The 23,165-nt window shown below is 41.0% G+C and overlaps 3 protein-coding genes across 8 annotated transcripts; 1 reads left to right on the plus strand and 2 right to left on the minus strand.

Moving 5' to 3' along the window:
* Positions 1-272: 272 nt before the first annotated feature.
* On the minus strand, positions 273-7,357 carry LOC147060459 (forkhead box protein N2-like). 2 transcript variants are annotated; one of them, XM_085905649.1, is made up of 5 exons: positions 6,413-7,357; positions 4,507-5,097; positions 3,943-4,064; positions 2,895-2,950; positions 273-1,426 (listed from the first exon to the last, which is right to left on the minus strand). In XM_085905649.1, exons 2-5 carry the CDS (start codon positions 5,083-5,085, stop codon positions 1,071-1,073), a joined length of 1,113 nt encoding a protein of 370 aa, XP_085761775.1. In that variant the 5' UTR covers positions 5,086-5,097; positions 6,413-7,357; the 3' UTR covers positions 273-1,070. The 2 variants fall into 2 exon arrangements, with proteins under 2 accessions (XP_085761775.1, XP_085761774.1); XM_085905648.1 differs by having other exon boundaries at positions 273-1,450.
* A 160-nt stretch (positions 7,358-7,517) lies between these two features.
* yif1a (Yip1 interacting factor homolog A (S. cerevisiae)) lies at positions 7,518-13,603 on the minus strand. Of its 3 annotated transcripts, none has more exons than XM_085905652.1 (9): positions 13,328-13,603; positions 11,804-11,856; positions 10,632-10,864; positions 10,443-10,547; positions 9,799-9,877; positions 9,295-9,352; positions 9,053-9,208; positions 8,870-8,963; positions 7,518-8,547 (listed from the first exon to the last, which is right to left on the minus strand). In XM_085905652.1, exons 2-9 carry the CDS (start codon positions 11,832-11,834, stop codon positions 8,395-8,397), a joined length of 909 nt encoding a protein of 302 aa, XP_085761778.1. In that variant the 5' UTR covers positions 11,835-11,856; positions 13,328-13,603; the 3' UTR covers positions 7,518-8,394. The 3 variants fall into 3 exon arrangements, with proteins under 3 accessions (XP_085761778.1, XP_085761777.1, XP_085761779.1); XM_085905651.1 differs by lacking the exon at positions 13,328-13,603 and adding an exon at positions 12,169-12,783; XM_085905653.1 differs by lacking the exon at positions 13,328-13,603 and adding an exon at positions 12,010-12,128.
* A 3,650-nt stretch (positions 13,604-17,253) lies between these two features.
* Positions 17,254-22,350, plus strand: fosl1a (FOS like 1, AP-1 transcription factor subunit a). 3 transcript variants are annotated; one of them, XM_085906604.1, is made up of 5 exons: positions 17,254-17,288; positions 17,550-17,659; positions 18,682-18,951; positions 20,682-20,789; positions 21,057-22,350. In XM_085906604.1, exons 2-5 carry the CDS (start codon positions 17,555-17,557, stop codon positions 21,576-21,578), a joined length of 1,005 nt encoding a protein of 334 aa, XP_085762730.1. In that variant the 5' UTR covers positions 17,254-17,288; positions 17,550-17,554; the 3' UTR covers positions 21,579-22,350. The 3 variants fall into 3 exon arrangements, with proteins under 3 accessions (XP_085762730.1, XP_085762728.1, XP_085762729.1); XM_085906602.1 differs by having other exon boundaries at positions 17,286-17,429; XM_085906603.1 differs by having other exon boundaries at positions 17,286-17,429; positions 18,685-18,951.
* The last annotated feature ends 815 nt before the right edge of the window (positions 22,351-23,165 follow it).

Raw genomic sequence — 23,165 nt, forward strand, 5'->3', positions numbered from 1 at the left:
TTATTGTTTGAACTACAACTCCCAGCATGCACCATAATAGTCTTTTACATGGGAAATGTTGTTTTTCACGTATAACGTGTATGTGTGTGTATAGAGTATTTTCGGGAATCACGGTCATGGGATACGGTTTTAAACAAGAAGATTATGATGATTGATGATGATTGATGATGATTGATGATGATGACGATGAGATGCAGTGAGAGGATTCACCGTAACTGTCAAAATAACTCCAAAAAATAAGTGATTTTTATTTCTTCAATTATGACAAATTACTGTGACATCAAATTGATCAGTTTTCCTGTGCGGCTCTTGTAAATGAATGTAAGGAACATGCAGAACTGTAAATCAAAAACAAAAAAAAAGTGAACACAATTATGTTACTCCACGATAGCACTAAAATATGAAGAAGAAAAGTAAATCAGTGAACAAAAATGCTAAATGATTACGGGGAAAATGAACTACAAAAAGGGCCTATAGTAACAAAGTGCATAGAAAGTGACACGTCCTACCGAACCAGAAAAAGAGACACGACAGTCACAATAACAGAATGACATATTTTATTTGTTAGATTAGAAAAATGTGTAAGCAAAAATAGTTTTTACATGATTTTCCACTACTAGTGCCACTTTTGGCCTACTAGTATTCAATCAAACCTTATTAGTAAACTACTGTCTTGCACTACTAGTGATCTGCACTGGTAGCCTGGATCCATTATCGAGGATTTTGACTAAACGATATCCAGCTCAAGTATAGTACTACTATACTGCTTGTCCTCACTTGGACAATTTTGACATGCTAGTAGTACTGAGCCACTGAGGGGGGGCTAACTTCATTTTGTTGGAGATTTAAACATGTAGGCAAGGATATGAAATAAAAGTGTTTGGAAAACACTTGTAAGTGTCCCAAAACATTTGTCTACTGTACTTGGTGCATGTTTGATCAAGTGCTTAAAATCAAGTGATGCAGTTCTAGACTCGTAGTACCCATATAAAAAAAAAAAAAAGCTACATGTTTGCAATCATTGGGCAGTGATGTTGTCACCTATAAGAATACAACAAAGACTCAGATGGCTATTGATATCCGCTCCCCGCTAAATCCAGCAGCGAGCCGGCCGCCTCCTGCGCCTCGGCGTCCAGCTGCAGAATCTCCACCGTCTCCAGGTCCAGCTCGGTGTCGTCGGGCAAGACCAGATACTGGTACTCGGGGGACTGGTAGTAGTGCAGCTCGATGTAGCCGCTGTCGGCCAGTGGGTCTTTGTCCAAATCCCCGCCCAGATCTTCCGCTTGGTATTCCACGGGCTCGATGGCCACCAACTCCTCGTGCTCCGGTGTCAAGGGGAAATCCGGGTGGTCGGAGAAAGCGGGATTATCCTGGCTGGAGCTGTGGGGCGACGGCAGCGACAGCATCAGGGTGTGAGGGAGGCAATCTGGAAGGGACAAAATACCAAAGCCTGCATACATTATTATATTCATACAGACGTAATTTTTACATGTTTACATATAGAAATACAAATTGGAAATACATGCTACAGGATAGTAGCAAAGGTCTACACTACTTTAGTCCAAATCAAATTCCTCCTCCTAACCCTAACTCCCGTTTACTTGACGTCACGATGCTGAAGGATATCAGCAGAGCACTACTTTTGTCAAAAGTAAACCTTCAATTGAGTTCTTTGACACTAAGATGTCATAAAATAGCAGGGAAGCACTATTTTCAATCAACTAAAACACATTCAACTTACTTAATAATTTCTTCGACAGATGAGCACAAAAATGACAAACGGTGCTATTTTCCTTTGCAAATAACTGAGGATAGGGTCATTTGAAGAAATTCCGCAAATATGAATTTGTCAATACTTAACTTCAAATTTTATGGGTTCACTTTTGCTTTAAAATAAATAAATAAAAAGCGTTCCATGTTTTGGTGTAACCAAGATTCTACCAGATGGTGGCAAAAACAACAATTGGGTGAGTTTGTCAGAATAAAGGCGAACAGGTTACAAAAAATACGACCAATAATCAAGTAGACATGTGATTGAGGACCCGTGACTATGTGGGGTTCAATAATCCCACAAGATGGCGCCAAAGCAGCGTTTAAAAAAAAAAAAAAAAAAGATTATTACCGTAGACTTTCAACAAAAATGGTAAAACAAGAAAACATTTGGGGAATTTGGATATTTCCCACAATACTTGATTATTTCAATCAATTACATTGGAGCACATTTCACGGAGAAAAGTGGACATTATTTGTAAAGAAGCTCTTGATGAGCCCATATGGAGGTCCGCATGTCAAAGGCGCTGAACATTATGGAGGCTATTGGCTCGTTACCACGGAAATAGAAGGTTGTAGCCATGGCGACAGAAGGCAAACACAGGAACAATGTCGCATGCTGAGAATGTCGGCGAGAGGCTGAAAAGGCGGCGGCAGTAAAAGTGACAGCAAGCGCTGTTACACCGCTGATAAAATATCCTATAGGCTCAAATTCATAAAGGCTCACAGGCGGGTGACTGGGTTTAAGTTTACTCATTACCCACGGCGGGTGGGCTGGACCAGCAAGACCCTACTAGAAGCCCTTAACTACAATTACAACCTACATTCTGATATTTATTCTATTAAAACATATTTATTCATTAGATACTTTGCTCTATTCATTTTGAAGCATTTCTATTGGATGAACTACTTCCGGTACGCATATATTTTTCTCCAATAAGATTTAAGCGTCTGTGTGTTGCTATGTCAAGCTAATCTGCCCATGGCCTTCACAGCGTATTTTAATAAACAATTTTGTTGAATCACATTTCAATCTTGGCCTCCCCATGTTTGTAATAGTATTGTGGATTTTTTATTGGATTGTATTTTTCCCTGATTGACTTGTTTTCTTTTTGGGTACTAACCTGACAGTTCCATGGAGTCGCACACTACAGACACGCCATAGTCCACGCCTTCCAACCTGGAATCCAATTTAAAAACATATCAAGTCAAAGCCCAACAATGTGGATGGTTAAATATTCATCTTAGAGGTTGGTCACAAATTGTACTCAGGAAATAGTTTTGTTACTTGAGAATAAGACTCAAGAAAGAGTAGAAAAAAAAAAATACTTGAGTTTTAGTAAATATAATTGAGCCACCGAAAACAAGAGTGAGTAAGGTTTATTTTTGTTTCTTCAAGATAATTGAAGAAAATCCACACCCTCTTAACTGTGAGGCGAGTGTCCTAACCAGTGTGCAACTATGCCACCCTATTAAATAAATAAATAAATAAATAAATAAAGATAGATAAATAGATAAATAAATACACATATACACACATAGACACATAGACACACACACACACACACACACACACACACACACACACACACACACACACACACACACACACACACACACACACACACACACACACACACACGTTTACTGTATATTCCATTTTATCAGGCCAGTCAAGTTATGAATAGTTACACAACTTTACACAACTTCACACACACACACACACACACACACACACACACACACACACACACACACACACACACACACACACACACACACACACACACACACACACACGCGTTTAGATGACTTTTACTGTCCAATACTGGACCAATTTACATTACCATGATGATGACTCCCATATGACTCTTGCAAAACATCTCAGGAAAAAAAAGCCAGTGTGTCTGAATGTCATTTATTATATTTTATCATATTTTATCAATTTTATACGATGTGGGCTGTTTGAATTTAGACCACAATAACTCTAAACCCTTTTTTTCCCTAATCCCCATTTTTTCTTCTTTCTGGCACCCTTAATTATAGAAACAAAAATGACACAAATGGGCTTTACTTTAGTTTTGTTCACAGTGGTTTGATTCTACCAATAGATGAAATTTCAACAAATGAAGAAATGTGTCGGACAAATGATGAAAGTGTGATTGCTCTTACAAGGCAGGTTTGTTTATGAGGCTGCTGCTGTTGCTGTGGTAGGCGTGCGTCTTCCGAAGAACTTCCAACAGCGACGTTCGATGATCTGGATTCACGCGCCACAGAGATCCTTTCCCTGCCGACTGAAAACAACCGCACAATAGTAGAATAAGTGGAATTTCCCTGTGTGGGGGGGCAAACAAAGAAATATTTGATCATTTAAAAGCCCGCTACATAGATATACATTTCATCCTGAACAAAAGCATGTTTTACATTATCTGCAAGTAACAGGTCATAATTATACAATAGAAAAAGTTTGGGTCCAAAAATCAACCCTTGTGGCACTCCGTAATAGATGTTTTGATTTTGTATTACTTATAAGAGTAAAATGCCTCATATTTTCCAAGGAGTATTTTTAACCACTGATCACTGCTGATGTTTTTATTGCAATAATATCAAAAGCTTTTTAAAATCAATGACTGACTAATTTTGGATATGAATGAAAAGTTGTGTCTCAATGAGTCACGATAGATTTAGTTCTGCAGGTAAGAAGCGACTACGTCGATGTTATTGCACTTCACCTACCTGACTTTTGTCCCTATCCATGCGGCAGAAGCTCTTGCTCAAGGACAGATTGTGCCTGACTGAGTTCCTCCAACCTGCGCTGGCTGTCCTGTAGTAGGGAAACTTGTCCACAATCCAGCTGTAAATGTCCTTCACCGGCAGCCTCTGGTCCGTTGAGTCCTCTATGGCCATGAAAATCAGGCTGCTGAAGGAGTACGGCGGCTTGGCTGAAGCGGGGTCCCGTATGGACTCCTCCCGGGTCTGAGGCAGCGTCACTTTAGGAATCGCCTGGAGTGGGAGAAGGTTGCCCCGTTGGTGTAACCAGCTGAGGCACGTCAGGTCATCCTGGTCCCATGTGCCCGGGGGACACTCCAGATGTTGGGACACCATGCAGTTAGAAAGCGGAGAGCAGTAGGAGGAGGAGGAAGAAGAAGAAGAGGAGGAGGAAGATGGGAGCGACTCAGCTGTGGTCGGTGACGGCGGGAAGGAGATGGGCGACAGGGGAAGGGAAGTCATGTGGCAAGAGGGGGAGAAAGGTCCCCCAAAAGCAGCAGGACAAGGGCATAATGGCGCCAGGGTGTGGCACAGGTTCTCCATCATTCACGTCGACCTCTGGAGGGGGGAGAGAAATGCTACTGAGAACAAATGTGGGCTAATTCCATTTCTGACATGTTCGATAAATCCTGGTCTAAATAAAAGTTTGGTCCGCAATTTGGGAAATTGCGACGTCCATTATTGCTCTCAGCAGTTTCCCTGATTTATCAGTGCAACACTGAGCCAACATTTAACAAAGTGACATTCAGAGAATAATTTTAAGTCTCAGAAAGTGAGTAGGGCAGAGCAGGGGAAAAGAGCTCAGCAATTCAAATAAAAGTATAATCCAAATCAAAATAATTATATTCCACCCAATCTGAGGAAAACCAATATTTTTGTAAAACTATACTGTACAAAATACCAGCATTAAACACATCGATGCTAATCGCAAGGCTGTGTGCTCATTGTATGTTAGCATTCACATTGTGGAAGCTATATTACAGCTTTGAATGCAAAATATGTAATTGTTTTTGTTTCTTTCAACAATAGTTACTTAAGATGTTATTTTCTGTTCAAAGTCACTGAACCATTTTGCAAAGGAGTTAACGCAAACAAAATCAAAGAGATTAAAAAAAGGGCCACAGTTCTCACAAGATATACACTCACAAATAATACACGCTCATGTATTTGCAAGTCATTTGCAAGTTTTTGTGTGTGTGTGTGTTTTAAATATTCATGGAAAGAATGGGCACAGGAAAAAGCTACTTTTCTCATTCAGAGCCAAAAACTTGGAGGATATCTGTGAAAGTGGCTGTGTCAAGACACACGCTCACACAAACACTTTTTTTCCCATCCATTGTATTTATGGAACTCCTACTCAAATTTAGCACTTGCATGTAATATGACATAATTGAGTTGGTCAAAATTGTCTTTATTAAATATATGAAGTTGGATCTGCGTTAGACTTTTAAATCTTGATCACATTGTAAAAGCTACATGATATTTTGATCGGATGGCGATCTGAAGACTGATTATTGCGCCTTGATTCACTTAGTTGATAGTTATCCATTTGCTTCAGCCTCACCACTGATGTGCATCCACTAGAACGTTCATAGTCCATCGGATGTTTATGGCATTCTCGGGTACACACGCCATGTGCTGGGCGCATTCAAAACTAACGTGATCGGGCACGAGTGTATGCGTGTGCGTTAGAGAACGCACAGCGCGCCTTAAAGGCGCAGAGTGGTTCAAATAGTAAATCGCATCGCCATCTAAACTTTCCATTCTCTCTGCGTATTTAAGAATTTGAAGCCGCCCTTTTACTCTCAGGCGAGCCACTCCGACTTTGCTCTATTAGTGTGTGCGGAATAAAATGAAATTATAAATAACTCACTAGAGTGCCGTCAAGGTTCCCTCTTCGTCGGCTTCAAGGTGGATTTAGAAGACCTGAAAGTTGGAGGCGCAACACGTCTGTCTCGCTCTCCGTCACTCGCTCCGTGTGCGTTGACTTTAGGTTGCCATGGAAACCGAAAAGGACGCTTTGCAGCCGGCGCGTGGACGGCTGGCAGGCGTGCGCGCTCCCGACTACAACGCTCAACGTCACAAAAGATAGGAACATGATCCGGTCAAAGTTGCCATCCAGCTTCCACTATGATAGTAGTTAGGCTAAATTGTGTGAAATGAAATATCTTACTAGTAGGACAAACGTTTTTATTGGGGCTGGAAGAGCTGCCCATCTTTGACGTGAATTCTTGTTTGTATGACTCCTGCTCTACAGGCAGAATGGAAAAAAGTGATATATTTTTTTAACAGTACTGAGATCAAACGGAATTCAAAGTTGTTGTTTTTTTAATATCCACGAGTGACCTCTCACCGCACCAAAAAGGATTTCAGATTTTTATAGATGCCACAAGATGGCAGCAAAGCACTACATGAAGCTGCCCAGTTTATGAAGCTCATTACTGTAACACCAAGATGCCACAAGATAGTGCCAAAGAGGACCAATCAGTTCTTCAGTCAGAGAACTTAAACAGTGAATAGGTGAACTAACAGTATAAATTGACTTCCTCAAAAAATCCGTGATGAGCAAATCAGATGTGCTCGGGATGCCTGAACTGTCACTCGGCTAAAGAGTCGAGTTGACACAAGAATACAGTTAGCGTTTCGCGTGTTTCCACTAAACAAGAGTCCACAAGGGCCCACAATTGAATACACAAAGCTGAATAAATTTATTTTCTTTCCTACAAAAAAAAATCCAGAGTGTCATGCTATATTTATGTTTCAGATCATTAAAAATCCAGAAAAGAATTGGGAAATGGTGACATCATAACATTTATGGAAAGCTCAGTCCACATTATAGATGTATCTCGAGCAGGATTCAGTGTCACATTTGGATTACCAGTCAGTAAATCTTACTGGTTAACTGGTTAAGATTGAATAACACTACTAGGCCCAACTCGTAGTTATGTTTCACATGCTAGTAGCCTCCTCATCATGGATAACAAATGCAAAAGCGACTGTACGTGAAGCATTTTGACTATTTATCACATATCCTTCAAATCTGGGTTTAAGGAACTGCTACGCTCTTTATCCGGTGTGGTACTACAATTTTGCGTAGTAACGTCTTTCCCCCACTATTAGTCCAACTTTTAGCCGTCTAATACACAATTAAACCTTGATACTGTGTTATACGAGTAACACCACTAGGCATGTGTCACATACTAGTCAACGTCTGAACCCATCTATTCATCCATTCGTTAGTATCCACAAAATGCCATCTATTCGTTTTTTTTCTTTCTAGTATGCAGTAGTTTACTAGTGCAATAGTAGAACGATATACCTTACTAGAATTGTTTTTTCAATTCCATGACATTTCTCCATACTAGTCTGACAACTCTGGTGTACTTCTAGGACAACTAGGTTACTTCGTGATGCAAAACTGTGCACAAAATGGCATCGACCATCCATTTAATAGTATATTAGATGGCCAAACATTGCCCTGGCAGTGGGGGGGAGAATCTAATGAGACGGTTTATGAAGGATATGGGATAAATGACAGAAAAGAGTTTTACTTTTGACAAAGGAAACGACGTGAATCCAATGATGAAACCAAGCTCTGAATTTGGCAGCCCTTGTTTTAACGAAAAATGTAACGACGGCAGAAAATGAGCTTTTGTCAAAATCACGACACATTGAAGTATTTTATACGTTTCACGCGATTTGGTTAACTCAAATACACAAGTTCCTTTTTACAGCTGTTTTGCTAGCTCAACACGCGCGTCCAAAACTCAACGTGTGGAGAAGGCGGCGAGCACACAGTCACACGTACGCGCGCTAAAGCACTTGGACGAGCCAGCTCGTGTGAACGCCTCACAGTCACCTGACCAGGTGAGAGGTTAACCAGTAAATGATGATGGGCTGAAAGAGGGCGGTCACCATGGTGATGTACATGCGCACTTGGGGTTTGGCGCTGGTGGACATGGAGTCCGACGTCAGCGACGTCAGGATCTTCATTTTCAGGGAACGCACCTGCACACATTTCAGTTTCATGACACATTCGCTTTATTAGGTACACCGGTGGGCTAACTACAGTGGTACCTTAACTTAAAGGGGAACATATGCACTGGCTACTCTCCTTGCCCACGGGTGAGAGAATTATAGGTCATTGCTCCATTACCTTGAGTAGTACCATATTACACTTGACCACCCTTGTAAATCAATTATTAGCTCACAGCAAAAACACACACAAAAAAAAAAACAAATAGCAAAGGATTGTATCAAGAAAATCTCAGGAGGTTTTAGCCCTTGTACGGTACCACTGAATTTCTATGTGAAGAAACTGAATGCTTACGATGAAGAACATAAGGGCACAAGAAGACCAGGCTAGCGCCACAAAGTAGCCATCGCTGCCAAATAGCAAGCCGCAGAGCACGGTGAAGATCATTCTGGGGAAAGAATAGCAATGTTTAGTAGCCCATAGATCACAAGAGGGACTCGGGCATACATCAAAGATGAGCATTTCCATAATATTTACCCGACATATTTGTATCCGCTGTAGGCAAGAAGGTCAAAAGTGGACAGGTCGCTGTGTACTGTCAGCAAGTACAAACTGAGGAGCATCACCAAGACCTCAATGATGACCCACACCAAGGCCGTGCTGGCGCAGAGTCCTAGCACCTCGGGACTGAACCTTAACCACAAGTCAATTCAACGCGTCAACACGCTAGAAGGTGGGGAACTACAACAACAAAAAAAAGAAGAAGAAGAACTTCTCACCTTTTCTGAATGCCAAGGGCCATTCCAGCCAGTAAAATGTAGGTAATGAAAGCCATTGCTAGAACCACAAAACGGGGCACGAGTTATTAAAACATTCCAAGCTGGTTCTGATGGTGAGTATATGTTCAACATTTCGAAAACTCCCCCAATCACTTGGTCTTTGTATAGCAAAACTAAGAGGAGACATCCAGCCGGGCGCCACCAGACCATCCCTACACAGAATGTTTCTATTGTGACTTATAATTGAACAAAATGTACAATTTCACATGTACCTGCAGCTAAAAAGTGAAGCGTGGGGAGTCTCCGACTAAATGACCGAATAAAGTCAGTGAATAGGGTGCCGACTATTAAAAGCCTCTCAAATATTCACAGTCTCGCTTTACTGATTGCCTTAGAATGTTTTTCCTCTGCAAGTGGTATGGGTGTGAGGGTTGAGTTGACAACTCATTTGTTCGTTTAAATGTCAATGTGCAAATTCAAATTGGCTTCTTCATGCTGGCTTACTTGGTATGTAAAGATCAGGTGCGTTGACGTCTTGTCTTGGGGTTAGCGGAATGTCTCGATGGTAGCGAACTTCCCAATCCTAGTAGAAGTCACCAACTCAATTTAAAACGTCAGCAAATTGGACATTCACTGCTACCTACAGTAAGTTGCAGCAAATATTAGATTCATGGAAGAAAAAAAGAAGTTTCAAGCGATTTATTGCCCTTCCAAGTTTACTGTCGATGTAATAAAGAAAACCAAGAGACTTATACCTTGTCCATTTATGACAACCTAACAATGTTGCCTTAAGAATGGTCGGCTGGCTTAACGCCTACAATAAATGGCATCTATGAAACCATGCTACAACTCTTTAATTGACTAAATTAAACAAATGGAGCACCAACATTGTAACACAACTGGCATCGTTACCTTCTGCGAAGCACGACTAACATTAGCGCTGTACCGATGACCTGAGAGAAGTTGAGAGCTGTCAATGAAGAGTGTATCCACCTGACCTTATTATGTAATACTCTGTGTGTTATAACAATGTTCCCAACTCAAATTCCGATGCTCGCAAAATCAAGTTCAAAATATCTCTTTGGGGCTCAATAAAAGCCTAACACAATATTATTGAGGAACAGCTATTCATATCATTGTCTGATTACCTGATGCGTGTACGGGAACATGAGGATCATGAGTTTCTTCAGCACGTATCTGGTGTCCACGGCAAAGAAATATTTCAGCTTGTTTACGGACATAAATCTGCTAATCTGAAAGTCAGAGGAAGTGCAATCGTCAGATGCGCGTGACCACTTGCCAGAATCGAATCCTCGAGTCGACATTTTGAATCCCACCTCTTTGTTAACCATGTCCTTGCCTTGGTTGGCTAAGGACGACCCGTACATGACTGCGGCGTTGGCCATGGGATCGGCAAGCAAGTTGGTGACTCCCGCTTGCATGTCGCTCGGGGGCCCCGCCATGTTGTAGCCTGGAGTGTAATAGCCCTGAGTGTTCATGCCTGAGTTGCTGGTGTCGTCGAACAACATGGACTCGGCGCCCGTAGGAGTGCCGCGACCCCTCTGTTTACCTGAGGGAGCAATTGTACACCACCTCAAACTTGTTCTGTGACAAAGGCTGTAAAGATTTGATCTGAACAAAAAATATTGGCATGTATTGTTTCATGTTATACACTTCCTCATCGAATATTATTTTGAATACAAAGAATTTGAAGTTGCATCTTTTCTCGTTTAAAATTCTGCTGCATGTACTGTACTGAGAGGTCTTTTGGGTTTTGCCATGGCATCACTTCAATATCAGCATTGAGGTGCTTTATACAATTAGACATTAAATTAGAATTTTGGTTGGGAGAAAACAGTAGCAGGATCTTTGTTTTAATAAGGCGTGGCCTAGTAAGAGACATCAGTACGAGCATCTTTAGTCCATTTAGCTAGTCAGCCTGCGTTGCGTGCGAGTCTCTGGACATGAGTTGTGGTCAACAGCAGGTCCAAACACTCAAAATTCACATGTGAATTTGAGCTAGGAATTACCATTCTGTAACTTCCACCCTTTCCTTGACTAATATCCTGCTTGAAGACTTGCAATTGAGTACTTGTTCATTAGTTAGCACTCTTCACGATGTGATGCCATCAAAATGTGAACAGCCTGATGAAAGTGACTGTTTTAAAAAAGTAATGAAGCAATGACATTGATCACCTGTTGTAAATGTTGCCATTCAGTTGTTTATAGTTCAATAAAAATGTGATGCATTCCGAAATGTCACTCGGCAGCCAAATACTGAAACCGAGTGTGGTTAACTGGTACAATATTGCAGTTTTCATTTGGATGAGAGAGTAATTCATGTGGCTCATGCGTGTATTGTGATTTGAGTGTATCTATCAACTGGATGCATTTAGCGACCGTTATGGAAGTAATTACTTTGAATAATTGACAGTTATTTTAAAAAAAAAAAAAAAAAAAAAAAACTTGATTTATTTGCAGCAACATTGGTGACTCACGATGCACTTACTTGCTCGGTATCCGTGATGTGGCAAATCCATTGTAAATTCTGGCTGACGTTAGCTTAAAAAAAAAAAACAGTGACACTTCAACCAATGCGTGCAAACCTTGACAATAATAAGATTATACGCAGCAAGTAATTATACATGTCATAGCAGTACAATTATAATTGCTGTGTTAAATGCTAATACTTTAGCTACAAACTTTAACACATACTGCTTGCTATCGAAGCACAGCTGGTAAATTAAGAATGAGATTGCGACGCTCCACAACACAAATCAATTTGGCAGAACTATAAATGTCCGATCCAAACTGCGCAATAATTGCCCTGATAATCAACATAATAAACAAACAATACGAAGTAAAGGAACTTACCTAGCCCGCTAACGTTAGGTAGCTAGCTACGTGGATCTTCAGATGACCCAGCTTACTCGCTACGATTGGTTTACGTCACGGTGCCTGCGTGGCAATGCACGCACGTACGTACAAACGTAAAAAAAAAAAGTACGTACGTAATTTGCATAGCGCCGTTCGAGGCGTGGCTCAGTGGTGTGGACGTAACCGTTTTACTCTGCCCGCAAATTTCTTCCCCTTTCCTATCTTTTTAAAAACAGTTTCCGTGGTGGCTTTAATGACGCACTGTCTTATGACTTCACATAAAATCCACATACTGATCCATATTGAGAATTACGCCATCTGCTGGGGACATGTGGAACAGCGCCCAACCCACTCATTTCTATACGGAGGTTGATTTTTGACCACAACTTTTTAAGACAGCGGCCTAGACCAGGGATGGATAATTCTGGTCCTCGAGGATAATTGCAGATAATTAGCAAGGTCTGGAGAAGCTGGATAACAATTCTGATCATTTGAATCAGGTCTGTTGCAGCAGAGAGACCTACAAAACATACAGGACACTGGCCTTTGAGGACCTGAATTGCCCACCCATGACATAACCCAAATCTTGCAGGTGTTTAAAAATTATGGACGCCATTGATTGAGATACTATTTATAGCCAGTTGTAGTTCCTGAAATGAGCCAATGATGTTAGATTCAACATTTAATCGCACTACATGGTCAGACTGTGTTCGGAAAGTGCCAAGCCATTTTTATTATATATATATATTTTTATATATTTTTGTCTAACTGTCCAGCCAGCCAGCCTCAACTAGCAATCATATTTTAAATGAGACGTAGAAGTTTGCTTTGATAGCTTTGATCATATAAAGCGATGAAATGATTTGTTTGCAGAGCTTTGGTAACCGAAGACATTTAGCGGCGGCAGATGCTTTATGGAAAATGGACAGAAAAGTTGACGTGGCGGTCAAAGAAAGGGCGCGCGAAGAAACAACGGATTGATCCTAAAACAGATGGACATGAAACTCAAATGAAAATGAAGCTATGGCTCAATCGATTGACAGCTCGCTCGCTCGCCTGGTGATTTCGCCAGGTTGCTCTGGATCCGAGTTGTGAGGAACCTTGCACTCGACCAGTCTGTTCACATCCAAAAATGTTTTGAAGCACAAATACATACTCATTTGCCAGGTGCGCATCAAACTGGTCACGCTTTGCGTCTCTCGGCAGCCGAGAGGCAGCTGTCACTCTAGTGCAATTGCAAAACGGTGGTGGGCTCACATGAAGACATAAAGCGAACCAATTGTGTGTGTGTGCGTGTGTGTAATTATCTCGGACGCATTCCTCAATGACTCCTGTGGCAACCATGAGAATGGATACTTGCAATCTATCACTTTGCCAACAGCAGTCGTGAATATGATGCAACATTGGCATAAAAAAACAAACAAACAAACAAACAAACAAACAAACAAACAAACACTTGCAGGTGGTTGGAGGGGGGTCGAGAGAGGTCAAGGGCCTTCAGCTTTGCCTTTGTCCTCTGATGCAAAGGGGCAGGGCTGTCAAAGGTGCGGACAAAGTGATGTTTGAAGGCTTTGAATTCTGACGATGACGCCGCTCAACCCGGAGAGAAACGGACATTATGAGTGTGATTCCAGACGTTTCCATTGCAAAGTTGCTTGCCAAAATGTAAAAATGTTACAAAAAAATTACAATAATAGATGTCATTTATTTCTTCTTTGTTTGATTTATTTCAAAGAATTCGTGCCAATACTGGTTTTGTGGTTTAGGGTTAGGGAGCGACCAACCTCCAGCTACCTCTGGAGGAACTATAACGGAGTAAACTTAAGCATGAAACTCGAGGGTTTTTTTTGGTTTTTTTTTACTCGATATATTCATCCCCTCAGTGCTCTTCATCCATCCCACAGCCACCACTCATGGAAACAGAAACTCATGGGAAATGTGGTTGACTTCAGGTAAAACACTACCGTCTGTGTCCATGTGGTGTCGCCAAAATCAAGACGAAATAAATTCTGCCTTATGGTTTTGATTCTCATCCCCTGAAACTGTGTCAAAATGACACAAATACATTTCTCAAGCAAGAAAATGTCTATTGGGGCATGTGACCTTATGTCACGGTACAAGAGAGTGACGCGACTGCCGTAAAACAGTTGTCGGAAAAACGTTGTGCGTCTGTGCGCGTGCAAGTGTGTGTGCGTGCGTGCGTGCGTGCGTGGGTGTGTGTGTTGTATAGGATGTGTGTGGGCGGGTGGTAGTGTGTGAGTAAGTGAATAAATATGGTGATTTTTGGGTGAGTGAATTGCAATGGAATCCCCAACTTCCTTTACTTTTGGAGAAAACGTGAGGTCAACTTAACTAACTTTATATGTAAATTTGTTAGACTAAAAAGATACCTAACTAATACTGGTGAGGCAAATCTCTGCACTGATTAACATCTGCATGCTAATAATACTGTATTACTCGTGAAGCGCTAGATGTTGAAAATATCTTCAAACTACTTTATGGAGAGTATTAACAGTATATAACTGTAATTGGATTGGATTGTGTGGTTCGAGGCCAAATGTGACATTACTAGTCATGGAAAAATTGACCAGTAAATTACAATCGCAAACTACTTGCGCATTGAATTGTTTGACAATAATGACTTTGCATGTGATTACCACATGTTTTGATAACTTCAGGCAGGCGTTGGTTGAACATAATTGGGTGAAAGGCCGACATGTAACGGCACGTAAAACGTCGAGACGTGGTGCGTGTCATCATGACATTCCAGCAGCTTGAGTCATGTGACACTCACCTTTAGCACACACACACACACACACACACACACACACACACAAACACACACACACACACACACACACACACACGCACACACACACACACACACACACACACACACACACTGCAATGGTGGCGTACACTAGGAAAACACACTTCCTGTGAATGCTCCCTCACCATTATTACAGGGTGGGATTCTGAAATGGGACACTTGACAGTAAAGCAGCTCAATGAGCAACCCGTCGGGGCGTGTAGAAACTCCACGTGCTGTTAGCAGTTTCACTTTGGCCCTCATGTGACCTAACAGAGACTTGTGCCATAATCAAGCGACAAAAGTGCACTTTCTGTTCACGGCCTGTTTCTCATCCAGTCATTGTCAGCATGATCTTGTCGGCTATATTCCCAGTATCAGTTTCATCCAAAATCTTTCGTAGATTTCTCGTAAAATCTTTCTTTTCGTCGGGACTTCCATGGCTTCTTTTATTTCTAATGCAGCTTCTATCAACTCACAAAGATTGAAACCACACTTAGAGATTTTTACTGCTACTCGTAGTTGAAGTCTATGCCAAAAAGTAAACATAAAACAAGCAGCATGACACGCTGTGTTTTTGAAACAACAGAACAACAATGACATGCTAACGGTTAATATTGATAACCTTTGAAACAAAAATGGCATCGCGACATATGCAATAAAACAGTACTCGCAGACATATTCTTTATCTTTTGTGAAAAGGGAACTTCTATTAAGTACTAGTAAAAGTACTACTCTTTATTTGTGTCTGCATAACTGTATTACAAATACGTAAATTTGCTCACAGAGGTCTAGGCAGGCACACAGAAAGGAGCAGCACTATGAAAGGGAATTGCAGCATTAAATCAATCACCACACACACATTGTTTAATTGTTTGCATTCTATTTAAAAATAAAACCTGATTCATTTAAGAATCTGTTCTATAGTTGAAGTTGCACCAAATCATGAAGGCCCTGGGCAGATTACATTGGCATGATTGGACAAAAAAAAAAAAAAAATCCCACCAACATATATTGGAAGCAGGGAAATACCACCCACTGAAAATAATGGACTGTTGGGAATAAGTTACTACAATTTCATGGAACAAATACTACCACTAGGGTAGTAACCGGCTACCACTGATCAGAAGTAACACGAGACGTTGGTGCAAGAGTCAGCAGCCGGGAGTCAGCCCATGCCGGGAACTCTACATGTCCTCAGGGGAATCACAAACTCAGCAGCTGTTGTGACAGTAAGGAAACTTATAACGTATAGCTTTTACTTCTTTTTTTTTTTTTTTTTTTTTTGTCTTTGGCCGTACGTGTAACAGTAGTGTTCATCAGCACAAAAAGCTGTCATTGAAGAAGGATGGAGATGTAATACGCTTTTGTGGCAACAGGTATGACTCATCTCCACAGGGATGTGTGCACATTAATGTGGTTTGTGAAGAGAGAGTTACTCTCTAAAAATCTTCACACCCTCAATTGTGAGTTTCATAATTGGCCTAGTGCGCAACCTTCCCATTATCACTAAGCGTTGTTGTAGCATAATGTACAAAAGACAGCTTTTTAATGTGACATCTGTAGGTGTTTAAACCCCAAAATGTAATCCACAGTACCCTAGTCTGTTAATGGTGTCTGTAGGGCACCAATATTGAAATATTTTACCTAATGAAATGTCTTTGCCAGTGTCAAGTCAAGCAAAATGTATGTATAAATTTACTCAGAATATTTTACTCTCTTCCAATTTATTTTTTTTACTCTGTGTTCAGAGTGGGATTAAATAGATTTATTTTAGAGTAAAATGTATTCTATAAAATTTATTGTATACACAGTATATTATATTTTATATCTGTGAATTTGCCATTGTATTACTTGACTTGACTTGACTTATTTTGATTTTTATGTGTGTTCCAAGTTTGATGATCAATCGATCTTACATACGGCTATCGCTGATATACTGAACTTTCAGTGACTTTCAGTGACTAACTCAAACTAAGACTCACTCACTGACTGTAAGCGAGTGATTTTTTTTTCCATAGGCTCAAAATACTTAGTGTCGACAGAAGTCTGCATAACGAGACACCCAAAATGTGTTTTCTCCTAAAAGTATTAAACAGTGGTCGGTCGCTGTGGCTGTGAGCTTTCAAGTATCCCGGCAGAAGGAAACTCTCCCCATATTAGGTAAATGACGTCACATCACGTGTCTGAATTCCGCGAGAGATTCCAGACAACATTATTTCCCGTAAACGGGGAGGGGCGTGGCAAAACTGCAGTCCCAGTTTAAGAGTTTACAACGGCACAATCATCACCACACTATGATTTCTAGGTGAGTGACTCATCATCATATGATACGCTGAGGTTCATTTCTGGACGTTTGAGGAGCTGTGAATGAAAAACAAGACGCTTATTTCTTGCTCTAACACCCCTCCCATTCGTCACTGCTTGGACTCGACCGACTTGCCTCCGAGTGGGTTCACTTTGAATGTGAAAGTTTCTTTTTTAACATTCACGTGGACTACATCATACCATCTCCAGATACTTCAGGAGTAGTTGTTTGATTTTTTTTTTTTCTTAAATATTTCAACAGAAAGGATGTACCGAGGTCAAGGACGAGCCAACCCGGCGTACACGGGCGGCGCTTCTGGGTCAAATTCCACTTCCCTGGAAAGCACCACCACTTCCACTACACAAGAGCAGGTAGGCCAATATACACTTGCTGTCATTACCCATTTGCTTAATGATCATTATCGCTTATTAACATATGTTCATATTGTAATAAACACAATTTGTGATTAGCATCAGTTAGTTAGCATATATCTTCTTCTATATCGAATCTCTTCTTGATTGATCTTGGCTGATCAATTCAAAGAAATTCAATAAAATGTCCATCTATTATAGACAGTTGAATGAATGGAATAGAAAGATTCTGAAACCACCACAAGTTGTTTGTGTTGTCCACCATTTATTTGCCTATGCAGAGACTCTCCAATACCCTCAGGGGATATGAGCTGAGCCCAATCGCGAGTTGCAAAAAAATTGTAAATAATTGACGAGGCCTTCTAATTGCCATGAAACCCCAAAACAACAAAAAGTGGCATCTAATTGATGAATTCACAATCTTTTATGCTAATTAACACAGTGAATCACAACCATCATGTCACTGGAAATTGTCCAGTTTGACTGAATTTGTCCCAAACTTATTGATTGACAACAAAAGTATTTAAAGTTGTTCAATACCAGCATCTTGTAGTATTTATTATTGGTAATAGTAAATCTTTTTTGCTCCATTGCTCAGTTCCTATCAACAAAAATATAGGGTATCATGATGTTTTTGTGATTTTTATTTGGTGGTGTGTGCTGTGGGATTGTTTTTCCCAAATATAAATGTGACTTGGCTCATGAAAGGCTGGGAAACACTACACTACATAATGTCAGGGTTCTGCCACTAGAAAAATTGAAAACTTTTCATGGGAATTTATAGCAATACAAATGGGAATTGAGGGTCATTTCATGGAAAATTATTAAAAAATTTTTTAGACATCCATATAACACAAATAGCTTTCCTTTTCCATATGTGAGGGCATTCCAGTGTCATAAAATTGACAAAGTTGTCTTGGACATAGCCTCTTGAGCCAGACAGCCCACTAAAAAACACCAAATTTTGCATATATTTCGCATTGATTAGAATAAGAATGCCTAATTCCTGTGATTTTTGACAGAAGTTGACCTTGGCCAGCTCCAGCCAATTCGTTCCAAGCCTCAACGCCATCACGACCAACCAGGATCTCCAGTGGCTGGTCCAACCCTCCCTTATGCATCCGCCAGGTCCTTCCCGTTCCCCGGTGCCACCTTACCCGTCCCTGTCCAGGACATGCCCGCAGGGTCCGCCGCCTCCACCACCCTCCCATTTGCACTTCATCCGTCCAGGCGTCATCAGAGCGAGCGCCAACCAAGCGGCGGGTACGACACGACGTAGGAACGACGAACACGTAAGATAGCCCTAAATCACAAGTCGTGGCCTTTCTGATGCAACCTGTGTCAGTTGTGAGGAAAATGAGTCAATGGTTGATCAATGTATGTCAAGAGTAGTGCGTAGTATCCTGTGACACTCACTGCGCTGTCCCAATTGGACTTGCACAACAAATTTGTGGAGACACTGATGAATTCGATCTTTTTTACTGGCAAGCACACTCCGTTTGCACAAATTGAACAAAGATTACTGTATTTATCTATCTATCTATTTATTTATTTATTTATTTATTTATTTGTTTGTTTATTTCCTCATGAGTTGACACTGACGCAATATTGACAAAGTCAAATAATCCCTCGGGACAAGCAAACATTAATAGCAGTTGCGCATTAAAAAAAAAAAGGCAGCCATATAATGACACGATTCAACAGTTGAGCATTCTGGGAAAAAAAAATTCTCGCCATTAGAAAGTACAAATATTTTGTTCCTGCATTGTATTACCGGTACGAATATTTCCCAGGTATTTTTTGGATGTCAGATAGATGCTTTCTACTCGCAACTTTGTCAAAATATGCCTGTAACTTTTTTATCCTAGGCAGGTTATGGCCTTGACATTAAAAAAAAAAGATCAGAACCATAACAAGAGAACAGTACACATCAGTGTTGATTCTCAGTCACCCTGGTCATGCTTATCAGCAAAATGTTGAGATTGATACAACTGCTGGGAAACAAAAAGAACGTTGACTTGATTCATTCTTTGCCCATAAACAGAGTAGGGCTGGGTATTGTTAAAAACCTCACAATTCAGTTCACATGATTGCTTTGGTTGTGATTTAATTCAAAATCAATTCTTCCGATTGTGATTCTATTTTGTTTTACTTTTATATTCGAGTACATTTTCAGAATGTATTTATATTAGTACCATAGTTAAACCAGTACACTATTTACTCGAATTTTCTTGTGTCTACACAAAATCTATACTCCTAGTCAAGTACAGTACTTTTCTCAGAAGAAAAAAAAAAATTGCCACATTTTTTTTTCACGTAGTGTAACTCGCACAGGAAGTGGACTCGTAGGTGACTCACAGGGCTCGCAAGTCATGTAGAGTGACTCACACCTGAGTCACCGTTGTGCTCTAAGAGTGACTCATCAGTCTTTTGAAAGAGCGGGAAACTGCAGAACCATAGTAGCGCTTCAATCTGCTGCCAGTCAGCACCATTGCGGGATGGAGGCCGAGTCGGGGTGCAGCACAGACACAAAAGCTGGCGCATTTCAAACATTTTCTGCTCTGACTCATAAAGTAGCTTGGCAATTTTCTTCTGTGTCATCATGATTGTACAGTTGTTTTTTTTTTACTACTGTCTGCTATTACCTTTCACATTTGAAATTATCTTTAGTCACAGCAAGAAGATTTTCAAGGTGACTCACACCACTACATAGATAATATACCAGTATGTATATATAGATATAGATATAGATATTCAAATAATACAAGAGAAGCATTGAAGCAGAATTAAAAAAAAGAAGATGGTACATGTTGGTATGCGCTAAATAATAAATACGATAGTCTATTTCTACTACAGCATTTCTAAATGTATTATCATACTTCAGATACCCGATGCTAAAGCCCGACAAGATAAAGCGCCTCCATTCATTTTGACCTCATTCCTTTCGTTAAAGTTAGCAAAGTCGCTTCTGTTGGGATTGCTACTTTAGTATTTGTGACTAATTATTCCTCGTTGCTTTCAGTTGTCTCACGAGGAGCTGGAGAGACGGAGAATCAGGAGAGAGCGCAACAAACTGGCGGCGGCCAAATGCCGCAATCGCCGTCGGGAGCTGACCGATACACTGCAAAACGTGAGTGTACAGATTCAGCAAAAGTGAAAGACGGGTGAAAGTAGTCATTTCCAACACAGTCCATTTTTGGCGACTGATTGTTTTCAAACAAATCAAATAATATCAAAATAACAACACTTCTTACCTATCGTACTCTGGCATTTCAAAGAACTAGAAAAGTGATGCTTTGTTGCCATCTTGTGGCATCTAAAACTTCAACATAAGGGTATTTGAATGTGTTCTGGTCTCAGGCCCTAAATTTCATTTTGGTTGTTTGGTGTGTTTTAGGAGACCGACCAACTGGAGGATGAAAAGTCACATTTGCAGAAGGAGATAGCCGAGTTGCAAAAGCAGAAAGAGAAGCTGGAGCTGGTCCTGGAGGCTCACCGTCCCATCTGTAAAATCCAAGACTCCGACTCCGACTCGGATGCCAGCGCCGCGCTCTCGTCCCTGGCGGGCATCAAGATGGAGCCCAAGGACTACAGTGCGCCCGGACCATCGCGACTCAAGCAGCCCGCCAAGGCAGAAAAGCCCAAACCAAAGATCACCATCCCCACCAAGATGTCCTCCTCAGCTTCATCATCAACCCTGGCCGTCAGCCAAGAGTCTGAGTCCCTGCACACCCCCGTCCTGACCTCCACCCCTTCCCTCACCCCCTTCACGGCCAGCATGATTTTCACGTACCCCTCGGCCCCGGTGGATGCCCCTCATCAGGCCCCGCAGCCTTGCGGCGTGGCGCACCGACGCAGCAGCAGCAGCGGCGATCAATCGGATCACTCCCTGCACTCGCCCACCATCCTCACACTGTGACTGACGACGTGATTGCAACCGACCATTTCAAATTTCTTTTTTTCTTTTTTTGGAAAAGGCATTTGCTCTCCAAGGGTTTGGAAACTTTTGAGGTTCAGGGTAAACATTTTAAAAGAGCCCCCTGAAAGTCAAAGTAATCCCGTGTGTAGGAATTCAAAGCTGCACAATCGTATCCGAGATTTTAATTGACCTGAAATAGTTTTATGATGTTTGTTTTATTGGTGCATAGTAGGTATGCAGTTTTTGAAAAAAGTACAACATACATTTTTTTTTCTGGCAAATGATTTTTTCGGGTCCCCAAAGCTGCTGCTCGCAGTCCCCCAGGGCTCCTCGGGCCCCCGTTTGAGAATCGCCAACCTACCCAAGCGACATCAGGAAACACTCATTATGCTTTTACTTTCTGGAGATTTTCTTATCTAAATCTATTATACCTCTCATTTGCAAGTGGCACAATTGTATTGAAATGAACAATGCATGCAGAATATTTTATCAAAGTATATTTGGATAATTTTCATTTTTAAAATGGAATTTTTATGCTAATGTTACATCACAGACTGTAACATTATTATGGAAGGGAAAGTTATTCTATATTTTTTTCTTTTAGTTTATATTTTATTGACCACTAAGGCTGGGCCGTAGGAGTTAATAGCGAGCGTATTTATTTGCGAGAGGGTAATATATTTTTTTATAATGGGTGGGCAGTGCCTTACTTTTCAGCTTTGAGCTCAGCATTATTTCAAAGACTATAATAAAGACTTTCACAACACCTCAATTGCTTCTGATGTCATACGTGTACATGTATAATATTGAAAATTACATGACTTGTACTTTGTGAACTCTTTGTCCTCACCAGCAAAACACAAATTCAGCACACTGGTAGCTAAATGCTACATAGTTAAAAGTTAGCACTACACTAACAATATTAGTGAAGTGCAAATTAGTGCAGTTTTTCCTCACTACATTAGTAAACGCAGTTGTTTTACTAGTGCGCCCAAGTCATCGATTAGTATATAATAATTCAATCCTAACAATCTATTCTAGCAGTCTCCAGTCAATCAGATTTCATCGTCTCTCTGTTGCCATGCCAATCTAATCTGCCTAGTGACTTCACAAACGAGACCCACTGGAACATTAACTACAGAATTTTCTTCACATTTGACTTTTGCATGGAATATGTGCCACGGCTCAAAAATGGGTAGCAAAAATGGCACTTACTCAACATTATGATCCCGGATAAGTGCAAAGTGTCACTCATCCGGAGTCTGCTTCTGGAAATAGAAGCGAGCGCTTGCTAATACAGTTCATGCGTGTCTCTGAGGGCAACGGGTTGCTACGCTCAAAGTGGGTTAGCGACACAGACGAGGGGACGAATGACAGATGGAGAGCTGGAGGGAGAACATCAGTGTGTCGTGCGTGTGTTTGTGAGTGTGTGTGTGTGTGTGTGTGTGTGTGTGTGTGTGTGTGTGTGTGTGTGTGTGTGTGTGTGTGTGTGTGTGTGTGTGTGTGTGTGTGCGCGTGCACCACAAAAGCCAGTGCGCCCCGAATCAATGACAAAACATGCGAGGCTGCAATGACACCGTGCCGAGA

This window comes from Syngnathus leptorhynchus, chromosome 2 (assembly GCF_054491065.1).
Source record: "Syngnathus leptorhynchus isolate UIUO chromosome 2, UIUO_Slep, whole genome shotgun sequence".
Lineage (NCBI taxonomy): Eukaryota > Metazoa > Chordata > Actinopteri > Syngnathiformes > Syngnathidae > Syngnathus > Syngnathus leptorhynchus.